Source organism: Prorops nasuta, unplaced genomic scaffold (genome assembly GCF_024137725.1).
Source record: "Prorops nasuta isolate Cenicafe-Biocafe unplaced genomic scaffold, Cenicafe_Pnas_1.2 PNAS00010, whole genome shotgun sequence".
Classification (NCBI taxonomy): Eukaryota; Metazoa; Arthropoda; class Insecta; order Hymenoptera; family Bethylidae; genus Prorops; species Prorops nasuta.
The window spans coordinates 8236892-8254951 of NW_027116807.1; the positions used below are offsets into that span (position 1 = coordinate 8236892).

The following is an 18060-nucleotide window of genomic DNA, read 5'->3' on the forward strand; positions in this document are numbered from 1 at the left end:
GCATCCTGGGACTCTTCAGGTTGTCATCTCTCCTTCTCAAGCTTCCTGGGACTCTTCAGGTTGCTTAACTTTCTCCTTCTTGACTTCCTGGGACTCTTCAGGTTGTCTATTTTCTTTTCCTGGTTTCCTGGGACTCTTCAGGTTACCACCTCCTCTCTCGGGCATCCTGGGACTCTTCAGGTCGTCCTGTTCTGTTTTATATCTTTTATTTATTTTATTTTTTTTTTTTTTTGTAAATAAATTTGTTTTAAACTGAGTTAACTTTCTTCTTCCTTGTCTTGACGCTATCGCGTCAACGGGGGGAGTTTGTTCGAGATTGGGAGGAGCAGAAAATGTTGCGAAGTAGATTCCGCATTTCTCTGTTATATCTCCCATCTCTATTGCGCTCACAATAGACGGATAGACCGACAGCGTCTAGCCGCTCTATCTGTCCCTCTCTCCGCGGCGCGCTTGCGCGTCTTCTGGCCCTGGCGCGTCGCGGCCGCGAAGCGACACTACTTGCGCGCTTGGCCATTAGGTGGCCAGCGCCCGCAGCAGCTCTCTCGCTGGCAAGATTAGTGTCGCGTAATTATATAGATGGGTCCTTGATAAGGACCCATCGCACCTCAGCCTTGCTCGACGGCTAAACCAGCTCAACAGCAGCAGTTTTTTGCGCCTTCTTGGCAACTCGCCTCAACGGCATTTTTTGGACGCCTTCACGGCATCATCAAACGAGCGCCTCCACCGGCGAACTCCAAGGGTCGACTACTTTGGTAAGCATCACCCAACCATCCACCGCCTACCAAGAGGGGACTACCCCTCTGCGGCAATATCCTCCCTCCTAAGGGAGATTTCTCCGGGGACTTCCCGGGAGAAGTTAACCCTCTCCTTCCCCTCCACACTGCCTCCTAGGACTACCTCGGACCCAGTGTTCCGACCCTAAACTTCAGGGCTCTCGACAGAGTCGGGTATTGGGAGGGGTAGAATCACCTTAGGGGTTGGGGTGGCTCGGAGCCACCGTAGCTCTTGGAGAAGGAGGCTGAAGGGTAAGGGGACTTCCCCTTCCCTAAAACCACTTCTCCAACTCCGCTCCCTCCCATGGCTGGGGATTTTACTAGGGAATACCCTAGGGAAAATTGTCCAGTCCGGGAGTTTATAAGTCCGCGCTCCTTTCTGGGGAATTCTAGTCTCTGGGGTTCTTGGGAATCTTCGGTTACCGAAATTCCCTAGAATTTGACGACAACAAATTCCCGAGGAAGTCGATCATTTTAGTCTAGCGGTTCTTTTGTAAATATATTGTAAAATTTTTGTACATTTTATTTATTTAAATAAAAACTCCTTTTACCTCTTATCTTTGGCTTTGAATATTTTATTCTACAATAAGACCTTCCCTTCTGACCACTGGTTCGGAGCCAACTTGGGACATTGTTTCGCACATGCATATTTCTAATCATTAATAACTTTAACAACTGTAGCTTCAAAAAGCGACTCCAACATTACGAAGAATATTTTTGATGGCTGTGGAATTAAAATTAAGTAACCCAAGATTTGTATTTGGGATTTAATTTATTATTTCTATTGCAATCAATTTATTTTGAAATAGCTCATATATAGAAAAATGATTCATCGTTCTTGACAAGTAAACGCGCATGACTGACAGAGATGAAACGATGTAGCAAAACAAAGTATTTATATAGCATATATACTGTATTAAAAGGCTATCAGAATATAAAACTTACAAATTGAGTAAGTACAACAGAGATCCCAAATACAAATCTTGGGTTACTTATTTTTAATTCCACAGCCATCAAAAATATTCTTCGTAATGTTGGAGTCGCTTTTTGAAGCTACAGTTGTTAAAGTTATTAATGATTAGAAATATGCAAAAGAAATATTTTGTTTCATTAGGAAAAGACATACGAAATAAATATATATACGATTATAATTGATATTTTATTCTGTAAATTGAATTTCATAGAGAAAGCTTCCATTTCTCTATCAGGCTACTAAGCTTCACAGTTAACAAATACGTTCCATAGCGCAGATGGTAAGGCGCTTGCTTGCTCCTTACGCGGGCTCGGGTTCGATTCCTGAAGACTCATGAAACTTTTTAAATTTTTTTTTTCATCATGCTTTTTTTTATTACCATTAACCTACTAGATTAAATAATAAATAAAGAAAATAAAATATTTTTAACAATAATACGTAACATATAAGTCTTAAGACAACTGACCAATGTTACGTAATATCATCGTATTTCTTTATTTATTATAAAATCTAATAAGTTAACGGCTGCTTATAAATATTTTATCTTAATACATTCACATTTAGCGTATTCAGCTTTTATCATAGCTCACCGCGAAAAAGACATTTCTTAATTTCCTTCGGCTAGCTCGGCTTCTCTCGTTTAAGCTCGTTGGCTAAACGAGTGAAGAAGGAGCGCGAGAAAGAGAGGTCCGAGAAAAGTATACCGCTCTCTTTCGTATTCGAAATATACCGGAGCTATACGAAGAACACCGAAACATGCACGTACTGCAGTGATGGTATGCGTGCAACGTTCGAAGAGGCAGAAGTGGGGTGCTCTCACGGATGCTTCAGTAGCTTTACGTGTTAATGAGCCTATGGAGGCAGAGTGGGAGAGCATTTTAGACCCAGTCTGGCTTCACTGACGGGAGATAGCCCATGGCATGGCAGGGTCCTAAAGTAATCCTTGTCGGTAGGCGGCGCGGATGATCGTAAACTTCGAGAATTCCATAAAACCACTAATGCCATCTGTCGGACGCGAATGAGAAGCACTTTGATAGGCGCACACACACCATTATTGTTGTGCGTATGCGTGTGCAGCCTCCTTAGATTAACATCGCTTAGCTTCGGCCATCTTAGCTATACAGGGTGATTCTCTAACGGCGGGACATAGGAGATTGGTGTTAGTTGATTATAGCTCCCGGAATAATGAAATCCAAGAACCCTGATTGGTCAATATCATATAGTGCCAACTTAAAATAGACCATTACCAATAGTTTGATACAAAAAATAAGACCCATCCGCCATTTTGGTGTAAAAGTATTTACACACTTTTCGTAAATAGAAGCAGAAGGAAATGAATGAGCTGTCAAAAGTAGTGATTCCGATTAATATGTGCTAAGTGTAACTTTGGCAAATAAAAGTGATGATTGTATTAAAAAGAGGAGATTGGGAAGAACTTGGTTTTCATAAAATTTGTTATTTAATGTATTAACCATGACTGACTCAATGAGAACTTAAATATGTTTTTCTTTGATGGAAATGCATAACATCTGATAGGTCATTGTGTCCACTGGTATAACAAGAAGTTTGAGTTTCTTGTCACAAAAATACACTTGATTATTAAAGAAGATGGAAACGCTGTAATGTAAGGCTTTGACTGAACTCATTGAGTCAGTCATGGTTAATACATTAAATAACAAATTTTATGAAAACCAAGTTCTTCCCTATCTCCTTTTTTTATTACAATCATCACTTTTATTTGCCAAAGTTACACTTATCACAAATTAATCTGATCACTACTTTTGACAGCTCATTCATTTCCTTCTGCTTCTATTCACGAAAAGTGTGTAAACACTTTTACACCAAAATAGCGGATGGGTCTCATTTTTTGTATCAAACTATTGGTAATGGCCTATTTTAAGTTGGCATTATACGATATTGACCAATCAGGGTTCTTGGATTTCATCATTCCGGGTGCTATAATCGGTAGGGGCCCATTTGTTCCAAAATTTTAGTACAATGCGTGTGTCTCTCTACATAACTTTGTGAATATGTCGACCTGTCAAAACACTGGTACACTCCGGGAAATATATTCTGTCCAACTTATAACCAAATGTTTTAATAGGTCGTACTTCAATAGCGGTCAACACTTTTCCACATCCCGCTGGTTACCTGGTCTAGCACCGAGTCCTGAGGGTCCCGAGCAATAAACTGGGAACAATCGAAGAACCCTAATATACCTGATACTCTAATCACTAATCTAAAATTACTATTTTTGTATTTTTAATCAAACATATTTGAAATTATTACGAATACATTGCTTGTCTTTTTAACATGAAAATGAGTCCAAATACGACATTAATCGAACAATTATTTCTTTTAGTTATACCTTGAAGCTGCTACTTTATTATCTATAAATTCTAATAAAAATTCAATATTACTATATATCTTCGTTATGCGTTAAGTTAAAATAAATCTCCAAAATATTGGAAAGGACATAAACATATTATTACAAAATTAACAAATATAAATTTTAGTTTAAGATATAATTGACAAATAAATGTAAATATTTTAAAATACTATCTTTAAAAAGAAAAAGGTGAATCATCTCATAAAATTAAAAATTTCAATTTTTTTAGTATGATTCTGCTACGGGTTAATCGATGCTTATTTGGATTATTTATAGACATATTGGAATAAAATAAATTTGATTTTTAACAGGTTTTAATAAAATGGGAGATGTAAGATATAACTAATAAAGAAATAATAGTCCGAATAACGTCATTTTTGGATTCATTTTCATGTTAAAAATACAAGCAATGTATTCATAATAATTTCAAACCTGTTTGATTAAAAATATAAAAATTGTAATTTTGGGTTAGTGATTAGAGTATCAGGTATATTATAGGGTTCTTCGATTGTTCTCGGTTTATTGCTCGGGACTCTGCACTAGACCAGGTAACCAGCGTGATGTGGAAAAGTTGACCGCTATTGAAGTACGGCCTTTTAAAACATTTGGTTATAAGTTGGACAGAATTTATTTCCCGGAGTGTACCAGTGGTATAATGTATTTTGCCCGAAAAATTACTAGGCCAAAACGAAGATTAGGCATGGTCATCTAGAAAAAGTGTGAATATGACGTGATACATAAACTCCCGTCCTCGACTCTGGCGCACCCAAGTATTAAAGTTTTGAAGTATAATTAACTCAGAGGAAAGTGGAATGGAATATTTTGTTAAATATTGATATTATTAAAGGCTTGACAGGTTATTGCCATAAGATGGACGGAAGAAATACTGAAAATTGAATTAATAATTGAGCGAATGTTTATCAGATACGTATATGTAGTTTGGTTATTGAATTTAATAAAAGTGTATACATTGTGGAATATATTTCTTTGTTAAAAATATGTTATTGTTACAGGTTAACACGCAGGATTACAACTTTATTGAAGTGTGGAAATTTTAGTAAAACAAATAATGTTACAGGATTGGAAATAAAATAAAATAACGTTGAAATTATACGAATACATAATGATAAGCAGTTGACACAGAACAGTGAATAAAACAATGTATTAAAATGGATGAACTTTCAATGTACATTGATATCTGCTTTCTGATTATTAGATACAGAGTATATATACTTGTTTACGTTATGCTGTGGTAGCTTTACAAGGCTTCATAAAAATGATATTGCATTACAATCTCCATGGGAGGCAAGCTTAAATGTCATAGCTTGTTTTATTACAACATACACTGTTCAAAACTGAATCATGTACAGGTATAGTTTCTGCTTCCCTATACTATCTTGTAGCAAAAATGCTTCTCGCAAAATTGATTCATGTCCATCTCAACATTCTCAACTCCTCTATACTATCTTATAGCAAAAATTTAAAGACAACAGCAGACGAAACGCGACATCGACAAATATGAAGATGACGTTTTGGACGTAGTAAAAGTATTATCCAAAAAGCATATTATTTATGTTGGAAATGTAGGGATGTCGAAAAATGGAATGGAAAATAATGCAAATATGTATAATATTATTTATCAAGTATAAAAGGGAAGAGGTCGGATGCAATTTTCAGCCTATAAAGAGGAAAAAGCATCAGATAAGTATCGGGAGCAGCAAGTCAGAAGAAAGACTAATTTAACAAAGCAAAATATTCTTTAATCTTTCTTTTGATTTACTGCTCCCGATACTTATCTAATGCTTTTTCCTCTTTATAGGCTGAAAATTACATCCGATCTCTTCCTTTTTATACTTGATAAATAATATTATATATATGCACCATATTTGCATTATTTTCCATTCCATTTTTCAACATCCCTACGTTTCCAACATAAATAATATGCTTTCTGGATAATACTTTTACTACGTCCAAAACGTCATCTTCATATTTGTCGATGTCGCGTTTCGTCTGCTGTTGTCTTTAAATTTTTGCTATAAGATAGTATAGAGGAGTTGAGATGGACATGAATCAATTTTGCGAGAAGCATTTTTGCTACAAGATAGTATAGGGAAGCAGAAACTATACCTGTACATGATTCAGTTTTGAACAGTGTACAGAAAAGACGCAGGTATATGAATAAAGGTATATAATATAAACAAATTATTTCTATTCCACGCTCATGATTATTTTTTAATTTATTACACTCAAGGCAGCTTAGAAAATTAATAAAAAAAGGAAGGACCATTAGATCAATGCTTAAATATAATTATGACATTTTAAGCAGATTATGATAAAGATGATTAAGGTTAAAATGTGAGTGAAAGAAAATCATTCTATCAAAAAACTAATAAAGATGGAAAACATGCAGGCTCTATGACTTATACAAGATGTTAATGTAAGTACATTTCTTACCTATTTCTTATTTATCATCACATTAACATTAGGGTAAATCTAACTGTATAAAACTTGGTAAATGCGAAGATTATACAATTTGGGGTAAATAAGCGTACAGGGTAAACTTATGTATGAGTGCGCAGCATCTAAAAGTAAGCAAACTCTAAATATATTTTAACGTACAAAATTGTTTGAGTAATTTTAATGAAAACTATTTAACCATTAAAATAGTCACTAAGTCCAAAGATTAAGCTTACTTGCTCTTAGATATTGTGCACTCATACATCAGTTTATCCTATATGTATTTGATTATCAGAAGTTGTAAATTATTCACATCCATCAAGCCTTAAGGTCCAAGGCAAACCCTTTCGTTAAAGTTAACCACTGAATTACAGCAGTATATTTCATGGAAAGAGAACTATATTACTTCAAATAAACTTTAACTTTAAACGCAGAGTTTGTCCTCTACCTTATTGAAATATGTTTGATGTTCTAACTTTAATTTAGAGTATCTTTTTAATACCTACAACTAGCTAATCTTTTCCCATTTACTCTGCGCATTGGTGATTACATCATTTGTTAATATTATTCCAGGTAACGAAGGACTGTTAAATTATTCAAAGAGAAGTACGAACAGCAATATTCATGAATCATTGTTACAAATGACATTATGGATGTTCAAAAGAAACCAACTAATAATAAGAGTAAAGCTTTAAATTGACTTCTCCAGCCCATGAGCATCCAAACAAATGTATTGCAAGTTAACTAAAAAACATTAGTCAAGCAGAGAAATGTTCAATAGAAATTTTTGTGCATAATTTTGCTTATTGACTTATTTTGAACTTTACACATTGTTTTCTCTGTGGTCTTTTTACATAACTTGCTACTTCTCATAAAAGAAAATTGTAATTTCTATCTACATTAAAATTATAAGTGAGTTGCAATTTCTTTCTTTATATATATATATTGCAGAATTTAAAAATTTTTCGGTGATTTATGGCGTTATTACACTGTTATATACTTTAAAATAATGAATACATCATATAAGGATTAATTACTCGAATTTAAAGAATAAGGAGTGTATAGAAAATATATTTTTAAAAATAATCAAAACGTGTACAATACATATATTAAGTTAGTGTTTTATAAAGGTTGAGTATTATAATTTTTTTAATGTATTTAAATATATATTAATAATGTGGATATTTTAGATAAATGGAAGCAAATTATTTGGCCATGAAATTACCTATTCAATTTTAATATTACTGACTTATCTATTGGTCCTTGTTTTATAATATTAGTGGAGGAAATATATTGCAAATTATAATCTGTAACAGGAATTGATTAGAATGTTATTTTTTTTTGTAATATTTGCATACATTATATAATTACCTTTTTGTTGTAAATGTTTTTTAATACTTTTTATTGTATCTTCATTTTTATATACACTTAAAATTAAGAATTGGTTTATAATGTTATCATAATCTTTATAATTAGTTGTACGAAATTTATTCCATGCAATTTGCAACCACCTGTTATACCTTAATGACTTTTGTTTTATTATTGAACATCTTATTTTTTTACCATTTTCTAATTGTTTCAATTCTAAATTTGTAGATTTTATGACTTCTATTAGTTTAGCTAAGAAAAAATGTTGAAAAACAAGAAAATACTTCAATAATTATGTTTCATATGCCCTAATAGCTATGAACAATACTGGCAAGTTAATTTCGGGAATCAGATACTGGATCTTCTTTTCCTACATACATATGCTTAACAATATATTTAGGATATATATGTATGTACACAATAAACTAGCTGTAGAAATTTTGTGCACAACAGATATATATATATATATATATTGTGTTGTTGCAAATATAAGTGATTTATGCAGTTTATTAGTTTAAAAATGTACATGCCAAAAGTGATAGCATATGCAGAAACAGAAATTAATCTGCATTCTTTTAGAAATTGTCATGCCTATATATTATTTATGGCTACTAGGGTATATTAATTAATTCTGAAAGAAGAGTATTATATATATGTAATTAGTAATAATGATAAGTTAAAGATAAGAATATAATCTTTTAGAGATTATATAAATATTAAATTATAATTACAACAAAACTTAGGGAACCGTGGTCGTTTACGTATTAGTTTATTTAGCATTCTGTGATAACGCTCCTGAGAATTATTGGTCCTATCTGGAGCTTGAAAAACGCTTAACGTATTAGCGTTTGTTTTCTTAACCCACTGCCTTTCAAAGTAAATTAAAAATTTTGCTAAAATCTGTTTTAGCACTGGATCCTGTTCTATCCCATTTTTTATTAAGTAAAATCCTCTTTGTATATGCTGAGGCGGCAGTAATGGTAAATTATACAATTTTCGTTTTGCTACTATTATTTTACTACTTAAAGCAAGATGTGCAGCTTTTATTTGTTCAAATATTCCGCATTTTTGAAAGTATTTTCTAAGATCCTATACAAGTAATACAAATGAAATTAATTATTATATATTTTCATGCTTGTTCAAATACGAAAAATGCATATAACTTACATATGTGTAATGAAAATAACATCCTTGCAAATTAATTTCAGGAAATACCGTTTTAATAGAATTTTGCATTGCCTTTTCAAAATCACTAATGCATAAAATAGGTACAAAACTGCCTAACAGTTTTTCTCTTATTAAGTAAAAAACATTTTCATAATTTTTTTGCGTTTTAGAATTTGTTAGGACCCAAATAAATGGAAAAAACTAAAATAAAAAAGCCGTATATATTACATATTGAAAAATATGTATACAAACATTTCAAAATGTTAAAGTTAATTTGCAATTATTATTACCTTATCATTAACTTTACCCATTAGAGTAATCATTTGTTTGGCTTGTCCAATTTTTGGAACACACCTAAAAGTCCCGTCTACGCTTATAGTTGTACACTTACTAAAAGCTTTTATTAATATTTCATCGTAAAAAACTACTGAGACACACTCTCCTTCTTTATATTCTAAAGTTTTGATTGTATGGCTCTCTTCCCCTACAGGAAATGTTAACATATTTTTCCACTTTTCAGTAGATAAAATTATATTACAGCCTTCAATTTGTTTTACTGGAGGAGGATTATCATTTCTCTTCCATGAATTAATGGTATTTTTCATAATTTCAAAAGAGTTATTTACAGCTGCTTCTGGATGCCTACATTGTAATTAAGAAATATATTTATATTATGGATTTGTATTAGATTTACAGTCTAATTAATGTCGTTAGTTATTATACCTGTTTGCTGCAAAGTCATATGCCTCTTTTGATGTTGATGGAGTTGATGAGACAGTATTAAAAATACAATTTCGAAAATTCACAGTTTTCTCATATTGCATCTCTTTTTCGTGATTATGAATTGATCCGCTAATAAAATCTGTATCATTTTTCAATTTTGCGGAGCCTTCGCAACCGGGATATTTACACTTTAAATAACTAAAAAATTCAAAACTTATAAATAGAGAAACTACAGGCAGCCATCTAAATATAATATCAATTTATATATGTATAGTATATATGTACGTGATTCTTTCGCCTTTCATATTATTATAATTTTTATTCACGTAATAAATATATCCATCAGGATATAATACTGACAAATTTTTCTTGGCAGTCTGCATTTTATTAAACTTTCAAATTATGCTAAACACTGTAGACACTATCTAGTAAAAACGTAAACGATTCCCTTCGATATGTAGCTCGCCAGTATTAAAAAAAACCCGGTTCTGACAGGTTTGACAATTTTCAAAAAATTAATAATGACTTGTTAGAAAAATTTGTGCACCTTTTATTCTAAGAGATATATTTAATAAATAAATAAAAATTCATGAAAGTTAAATGGGTATATAATGGAAAAACTTCAAAATGCTTGAATGAACTGTATCTATCATTTATTACAATGGCTATGCTGTAACAACTTAGTGCTAAGGTGGCGTTAAGTCACGATTAGTCAAATTCAATTAATGGTTGCGTTTCAAATTTTAAGCGCTAAGGTAGCGCTATATCATGATTGGTCAGTTGAATCAATTTGACCAATCCTGACACGTATTTTACCTAGCGCTACCATAGCGCTAAAGTTTTGAAACGCAGCCAATTTAACCAACCATAAAATCTTTTACATAGAACTACCTCGGCGCCAAGGTGTATAAATGCAAAAAGCTTCACCTAACAAAAAATAAAAAAAACCGATATTATTAGCAAAAAAATAATAAATTACTCACAATCAAAATTCCTCTTTAAATATTGTATGCATATTTAGCATTATCAAACAAATAACTCGTTCATAGTCTCTGAAAAAGCACACATAATATAAATAATATAAATATAACTTACTAATTAAATTCTGCATTATATATATATATAAAGAAAGAAATTGCAACTCACTTATAATTTTAATGTAGATAGAAATTACAATTTTCTTTTATGAGAAGTAGCAAGTTATGTAAAAAGACCACAGAGAAAACAATGTGTAAAGTTCAAAATAAGTCAATAAGCAAAATTATGCACAAAAATTTCTATTGAACATTTCTCTGCTTGACTAATGTTTTTTAGTTAACTTGCAATACATTTGTTTGGATGCTCATGGGCTGGAGAAGTCAATTTAAAGCTTTACTCTTATTATTAGTTGGTTTCTTTTGAACATCCATAATGTCATTTGTAACAATGATTCATGAATATTGCTGTTCGTACTTCTCTTTGAATAATTTAACAGTCCTTCGTTACCTGGAATAATATTAACAAATGATGTAATCACCAATGCGCAGAGTAAATGGGAAAAGATTAGCTAGTTGTAGGTATTAAAAAGATACTCTAAATTAAAGTTAGAACATCAAACATATTTCAATAAGGTAGAGGACAAACTCTGCGTTTAAAGTTAAAGTTTATTTGAAGTAATATAGTTCTCTTTCCATGAAATATACTGCTGTAATTCAGTGGTTAACTTTAACGAAAGGGTTTGCCTTGGACCTTAAGGCTTGATGGATGTGAATAATTTACAACTTCTGATAATCAAATACATATAGGATAAACTGATGTATGAGTGCACAATATCTAAGAGCAAGTAAGCTTAATTTTTGGACTTAGTGACTATTTTAATGGTTAAATAGTTTTCATTAAAATTACTCAAACAATTTTGTACGTTAAAATATATTTAGAGTTTGCTTACTTTTAGATGCTGCGCACTCATACATAAGTTTACCCTGTACGCTTATTTACCCCAAATTGTATAATCTTCGCATTTACCAAGTTTTATACAGTTAGATTTACCCTAATGTTAATGTGATGATAAATAAGAAATAGGTAAGAAATGTACTTACATTAACATCTTGTATAAGTCATAGAGCCTGCATGTTTTCCATCTTTATTAGTTTTTTGATAGAATGATTTTCTTTCACTCACATTTTAACCTTAATCATCTTTATCATAATCTGCTTAAAATGTCATAATTATATTTAAGCATTGATCTAATGGTCCTTCCTTTTTTTATTAATTTTCTAAGCTGCCTTGAGTGTAATAAATTAAAAAATAATCATGAGCGTGGAATAGAAATAATTTGTTTATATTATATACCTTTATTCATATACCTGCGTCTTTTCTGTATGTTGTAATGAAACAAGCTATGACATTTAAGCTTGCCTCCCATGGAGATTGTAATGCAATATCATTTTTATGAAGCCTTGTAAAGCTACCACAGCATAACGTAAACAAGTATATATACTCTGTATCTAATAATCAGAAAGCAGATATCAATGTACATTGAAAGTTCATCCATTTTAATACATTGTTTTATTCACTGTTCTGTGTCAACTGCTTATCATTATGTATTCGTATAATTTCAACGTTATTTTATTTTATTTCCAATCCTGTAACATTATTTGTTTTACTAAAATTTCCACACTTCAATAAAGTTGTAATCCTGCGTGTTAACCTGTAACAATAACATATTTTTAACAAAGAAATATATTCCACAATGTATACACTTTTATTAAATTCAATAACCAAACTACATATACGTATCTGATAAACATTCGCTCAATTATTAATTCAATTTTCAGTATTTCTTCCGTCCATCTTATGGCAATAACCTGTCAAGCCTTTAATAATATCAATATTTAACAAAATATTCCATTCCACTTTCCTCTGAGTTAATTATACTTCAAAACTTTAATACTTGGGTGCGCCAGAGTCGAGGACGGGAGTTTATGTATCACGTCATATTCACACTTTTTCTAGATGACCATGCCTAATCTTCGTTTTGGCCTAGTAATTTTTCGGGCAAAATACATTATACCGTACCAGTGTTTTGACAGGTCGCCATATTCACAAAGTTATGTAGAGAGACAAACGCATTGTACAAAAATTTTGGAACAAATGGGCCCCTACCGCTTTCTCGGATCTCTCTCTCTCTCTCTCTCTATCAATGTAACTTTAGGTCTGTTCTCGTTGGCCTACACTTTTAACACTTTCTACACTTTCCGTATTTCTGTCTTTGTCCATTGTATAAGTTGACACCCTAAAAAGTGCACAAAGTGTCAAAAGTGTAGGCAACGAGAACAGACCTTTTGTTTAGCCGAAGAGCTGAGTAAAATTCCTTTCGTCCTTTTGCTTCAATCCTCCATCTTTCAAACCTCAGATTCGAGTTCGATTCTATCCAATATTTTTTTTTTTTTTTTTTTGTAGAATGTTTATTTATTGCCATGAACATATTAGATTAAAAGATATGTAAAAATGGGGTTTTAATATTCCATAGTTATACTCAAAATATCTTTATTGAGTCATACACTTTAAATATTCTTATAAAAATTTAATGTTTATTTCGTTATCAATTCAAATAAGTTATTAATGATTACTACATATATTCTAAAATTATAAAAAAAAGGAAAAGAAAGAGCCGAAGAGGTCTCGAACCTGGGCTCATCGGTTGCAAAAGCCGAGACCTTACCACATACGCTATAAGAGATTTAAGGATATAGATGATAAACTTGTATAAACTTTATAGCTACAAATTCACGTACTCTCCTTGTTACACAAATATAAGTATACCTTCTTTCGATATATTTATACTTTGTACTATATGAAATTAAGCCAAATGTATGAAAATATTATTAGGTTAATCCTATGGCCCTAGAATCGTTAATACATTTTCTATCAATTCGCCGTTTTGACTCTTAAATTAATTTACAGAGACATATAAAACATTAATTTGTTTTGTTTAATTAATAATTGTATGTTTAAAAAAAAAGAAGCTTGTAATTATACAGAAAGATTAATTGAAATAGTCGAAGCGATGAATTTGTAGAGTAATAAAATATTAACGATTAAGATGACTCGCGCGTTAAACTATGCATGTAATGGAACGAAAAATACAATCTTTTCGAAAGAAAACCCAAGTTCTAAAAGGAAATGAAAAAATACGTAGGTGATAAAATGGCATGCAATGCAAATATAAAAGTGAAGTGTTCTGTGTTTCACATTGCGTTTTAAATATTATTTGACACTTCAGAATTACTAATTTAGTCAAAAAGTCGAAATTGATTTATTACAAATTTAAAAGATGTCTAAATAATATAGTAGATGTCTAGGGTCATAATTAACCTAATAATATTTTTCTACGTTTGATTTAATTTCATATAGTACAAAGTATAAATAAATTGAAAGAAGGTATACTAGTGTAACAAAGGGAAGTACTACGTGAATTTGTAGCTATAAAGTTTATGCAAGTTTATCATTTATATCCTAAAATCTCTTATAGCGCATGTGGTAAGGTCTCGGATTTTGGTACCGGTGAGCCAAGGTTCGAGACCTCTTCGACTCTTTATTTTTCCTTTTTTTATAATTTTAGAATATTTATAATAATCATTAATAACTTTTTTGAATTAATAACGAAATAAAAATTAAATTTTTATAAGAATATTTAAAGTTAAGACTCAATAAAGATATTTTGAGTGTAACTATGGAATATTAAAACCCCATGTTTACATATTTTTTAATCTAATATATTCATGGCAATAAATAAACATTCTACAATAAAAAAAAATAAAAAAATATTGGATGGAATCGAACTGGAATCTGAGGTTTGAAAGATGGAGAACTGAAGCAGAAGGACGAAAAGAAATTTTACTCGGCTCGTCGGCTAAACGAAAGTTAGATCGAGAGGGAGAGAGAGATCCCAGAAAGCTATGCCTTTCTCTCTCGAGCTCGATAAAATATAGCGAAGATGGCCGAAGCTGAGCGATGTTAACCGAAGGAGGCTGCACACTTATACGCACCACAGTAATGGTGTGTCTGCCTAACAAAGTACTTCTCATTCGCATCCGACAGATGGCGTTAGTGGTTTTATGGAATTCTCGACGTTTACGATCATCAGCGCCGCCTGCCGGCAAGGATTATTTTAGGACCCTGCCATGAGCAATCTCCCGTTTTATCTCTGGTTGTACTGTCGGTAAGAAGCTGACAGATTTTCATTGATCTACATTTAGCGTTTTTCGGCCATAATGCCTTTAGGTTATATGGTATACCATCACTCTGTAATGTCGGTGTAGACCTTCCCGTTAATTACACGTTTAACCTACTGTGAAAAGATATTCTTCAAACATAAAATTTTTATCTTCCTTTCCAGGAAAATTAACAAGTCGTATAGAGGTAGATCTTGCCCTATAGTGGTCCACTGCAGGTGAATCGCATTTTTTAACATTCGACAAATGTTTTCTCGTAGTTGTATCACTCTATATATTTTTTCCGTTAATTTCAGTGATGGAGCTGGACGTACTGGTACGTATTGCTTGATCGACATGGTTCTCAATCGAATGGCAAAAGGGGCAAAGGAAATTGACATTGCGGCTACGCTGGAGCACATAAGAGACCAAAGGCCCCATATGGTTGCTACCAAACAACAATTTGAATTTGTCTTGATGGCTGTGGCAGAGGAAGTGCATGCTATTTTGAAGGCTCTTCCTCCTCTTGCACCTTCTACTATTGAGAAGTCCCAGGCTGCTCCCAGCACAAACTCCACAACTTCCATAGCGGATGAAGAATAATTGAGAGATCTTACGCAAATATATTAAAAATCAATTCAGATTGGCAGAGAATAGAAATGAACCTAATTTTATTATACAGATGATTTCCGTTTATTTTTATTTGAAAGTTCTTCAATTTATATAATCAATTGCCTGCTTTATGTTTTCATTATTCACCATATGATTGTTAGCCACTACATATTGCAAGGTAATATAGATAATGGCACAAAGGTATTTTGACCTAAAAAGAGTTTGTCCCGAAAAAAGGCAATATTCAGATCATTGAACGCCGAGATTGTAATGTTGATTAATCGTCGGTAACATTACAATCTCGGCGTTCAGTGATCTGAAAATTGCCGTTTTTCGGGACAAACTCCTTTTGGGTCAAAATACCCTTGTGCCATTATCTATACTATCATGCAATTTGTTAGCTTACTATCTTTGAGAAACAAATGAAAAACCCGATAAAATTGATTGTTTATTTAAAGTTTTTCACAAGAGCTCTGGTCCTTTAGTTTTTTATCGGGTAAAAAATCATGTTTCGTAATATTGTCTTACAGGCATAAATGATTGCTCTGTGCATGTGATTATTAAATATTTTATTGATATTGCAGTATTTCTTTAAATCAAATGTATAATTATTTTTATGAAAAAAGGTACCTGAGGAAATTGAAAGATATAAATCTAGGCGGGATTAGAATGGGGTTCTACTGTTTCATTGTACACTGTAAATGTATTGTATTCTATTTATTTCTATTCGTTAACTTTTATGATGGTCGTAGAAGCACAAAAGATTAGGCCAGTGATAAAAATGTTCTTAATCTATTATCATAAAAAAAAAAATTTCTCACTGTTTTTTTAATAAATTTCATGACTGTTATAATTTTCAAAATGTAGATTTTCAACAATGTTATCAAGTATTAATAGTAAATACTTTTATATTTTCATCAGAACAAATTAATAGCAAACAGAAATAACATACTGTTTATTTTTCTTTGAAAGCAACTCTACTTTATTTTTATGCCAAACCTGTAGTATGCTTTGATTTATTTTGCACTAAAATAAAGTTGCATTTGATAATATGGTTATAAGTCGTATCAATTAGAGTATATTAATAGATCAAAAACTTTTATTTCTGGATTATCTAAGACAAAGACTGCACAATAGTCTTTGATATCTTTTTAAACCAACTAATAATTAGCATTTTACGTAAAATTTCTTATATTTATTAATATATTTAAAGGCGATGCATTGAGTGACTCAAACATTCATTCAAGTTTATTTTCCAAACTATTAGGAATATGAACTTTTTTGTAAAGATTAAATTTACTATTTTGACTGTACTGAAGCGCGCTACAAACTCGGTTTCTCAAAATTATAAAAAAAAATTTCATAAAATTTATAAGTACTTGTAATTTTGTTGGTCATAATAATATTGAAAATTAGGCCTTCTAACGCGCTAAAGAAAAGTTCTATGACTAATTTGAAACTAAGACGAAACAAATATACCTAAAAATGTGGAAGATTTTTTTGAAACACTAAATTAACTATTGAAAGACATGTTTTACACTGTTTTACCGACGGAGAAGTTTCACAGTGCGTTAGACAAGGACAGGCCTATTAGCTCTCTCGCTTTAGAAGGGGTACCCACTCTCTCCCCACCATTCCTGGCTAAACAAACCAACTCTCCTACACACAGCAAAATGGCTGGCTAACACCAACTAACACTGCCTGTCGGTGTGAATCCGTAGCGGAATGGAAGAACAAATAATTATTTGTAGATCTCAGGGTTAGGTTTTCGCATATCTGGCGTTGTACCGCTCTTCCATATCATTTCGGGAGGCTACAGTAAAATTTTCAAAGTATTTTGTCATCTACAAGTCTCAAAAAACTTGAATTAGTTAACGAAAATGTGACTCGTAGCAGCCGACGCTGATCACTAAGTTGGGTAGCGCATCTGCTTCGGCTGCTACGAGTCGTGCATTCGTCAACTGAATCAAGTTATTTGAGATTTGTAGATGACAAAATACTTTGAAAAATTTACTGCAGCCTTCCGAAATGAGATGGAAGGGCGGTACAAGGTCGGTTCTGCGAAAATCTAACCCTGAAATCTACAAATAATTATTTGTTCTTCCATTCCGCTACGGATTCACACCGACAGGCAGCGTAAGCCTGCCAGATGGCTGTGTGCAAGAGAGTTGTTTTGTTTAGCGGGGAATATTGGGGAGAGAGTGGGTAGTTGGGTACCCCTTTCTAAAGCGAGAGAGCTAATAGGCCTGTCCTTGTCTAACGCACTGTGAAACTTCTCCGTCGGTAAAACAGTGTAAAACTTGTCTTTCAATAGCTAATTTAGTTTTTCAAAAAAAAATTCCACATTTTTAGATATATTTGTTTCTGTTTAGTCTCAAATTAGTCATAGAACTTTTCTTTAGC

At 32.2% G+C, this 18060-nt stretch overlaps 2 protein-coding genes and 1 long non-coding RNA gene across 7 annotated transcripts in view; 2 read left to right on the plus strand and 1 right to left on the minus strand.

Annotated features, from left to right (window-relative positions):
• IA-2 (tyrosine phosphatase IA-2) overlaps positions 1–16473 on the plus strand; it is a 251237-nt gene extending 234764 nt beyond the window's left edge. The window contains exons 16-17 of the mRNA XM_066733157.1: positions 15231–15284; positions 15363–16473. Coding sequence (XP_066589254.1) covers positions 15231–15284; positions 15363–15648 — 340 coding nt within the window. The 3' untranslated portion in view covers positions 15649–16473. The remainder of the gene's footprint in view (positions 1–15230; positions 15285–15362) is intronic.
• Positions 6184–7939, plus strand: LOC136776741 (uncharacterized). 2 transcript variants are annotated; one of them, XR_010823132.1, is made up of 3 exons: positions 6184–6305; positions 6387–6572; positions 7166–7736. It is a non-coding gene; the product is annotated as an uncharacterized lncRNA (long non-coding RNA). The 2 variants fall into 2 exon arrangements; XR_010823131.1 differs by adding an exon at positions 7783–7939 and having other exon boundaries at positions 6301–6572; positions 7166–7504.
• LOC136776740 (uncharacterized) lies at positions 7778–12720 on the minus strand. 4 transcript variants are annotated; one of them, XM_066732551.1, is made up of 9 exons: positions 12196–12720; positions 11929–12114; positions 10997–11335; positions 10834–10902; positions 9851–10048; positions 9418–9769; positions 9128–9328; positions 7964–9049; positions 7778–7899 (listed from the first exon to the last, which is right to left on the minus strand). In XM_066732551.1, exons 5-8 carry the CDS (start codon positions 9949–9951, stop codon positions 8666–8668), a joined length of 1038 nt encoding a protein of 345 aa, XP_066588648.1. In that variant the 5' UTR covers positions 9952–10048; positions 10834–10902; positions 10997–11335; positions 11929–12114; positions 12196–12720; the 3' UTR covers positions 7778–7899; positions 7964–8665. The 4 variants fall into 4 exon arrangements, with proteins under 4 accessions (XP_066588648.1, XP_066588649.1, XP_066588645.1 ...); XM_066732552.1 differs by having other exon boundaries at positions 12182–12720; XM_066732548.1 differs by having other exon boundaries at positions 11929–12474; positions 12540–12577.
• Positions 16474–18060: the final 1587 nt, after the last annotated feature.

Excerpts from the sequence above, each read along its gene's own strand:
- LOC136776740 (XM_066732551.1), bottom strand. The coding sequence starts at position 9,951 with ATGCAATATGAGAAAACTGTGAATTTTCGAAATTGTATTTTTAATACT. Across the intron at positions 9,329-9,417 it reads TGGGTAAAGTTAATGATAAG|TTTTTTCCATTTATTTGGGT; the intron begins GTAATAATAATT and ends TTTTTATTTTAG. Across the intron at positions 9,050-9,127 it reads GTTATTTTCATTACACATAT|GATCTTAGAAAATACTTTCA; the intron begins GTAAGTTATATG and ends TTACTTGTATAG.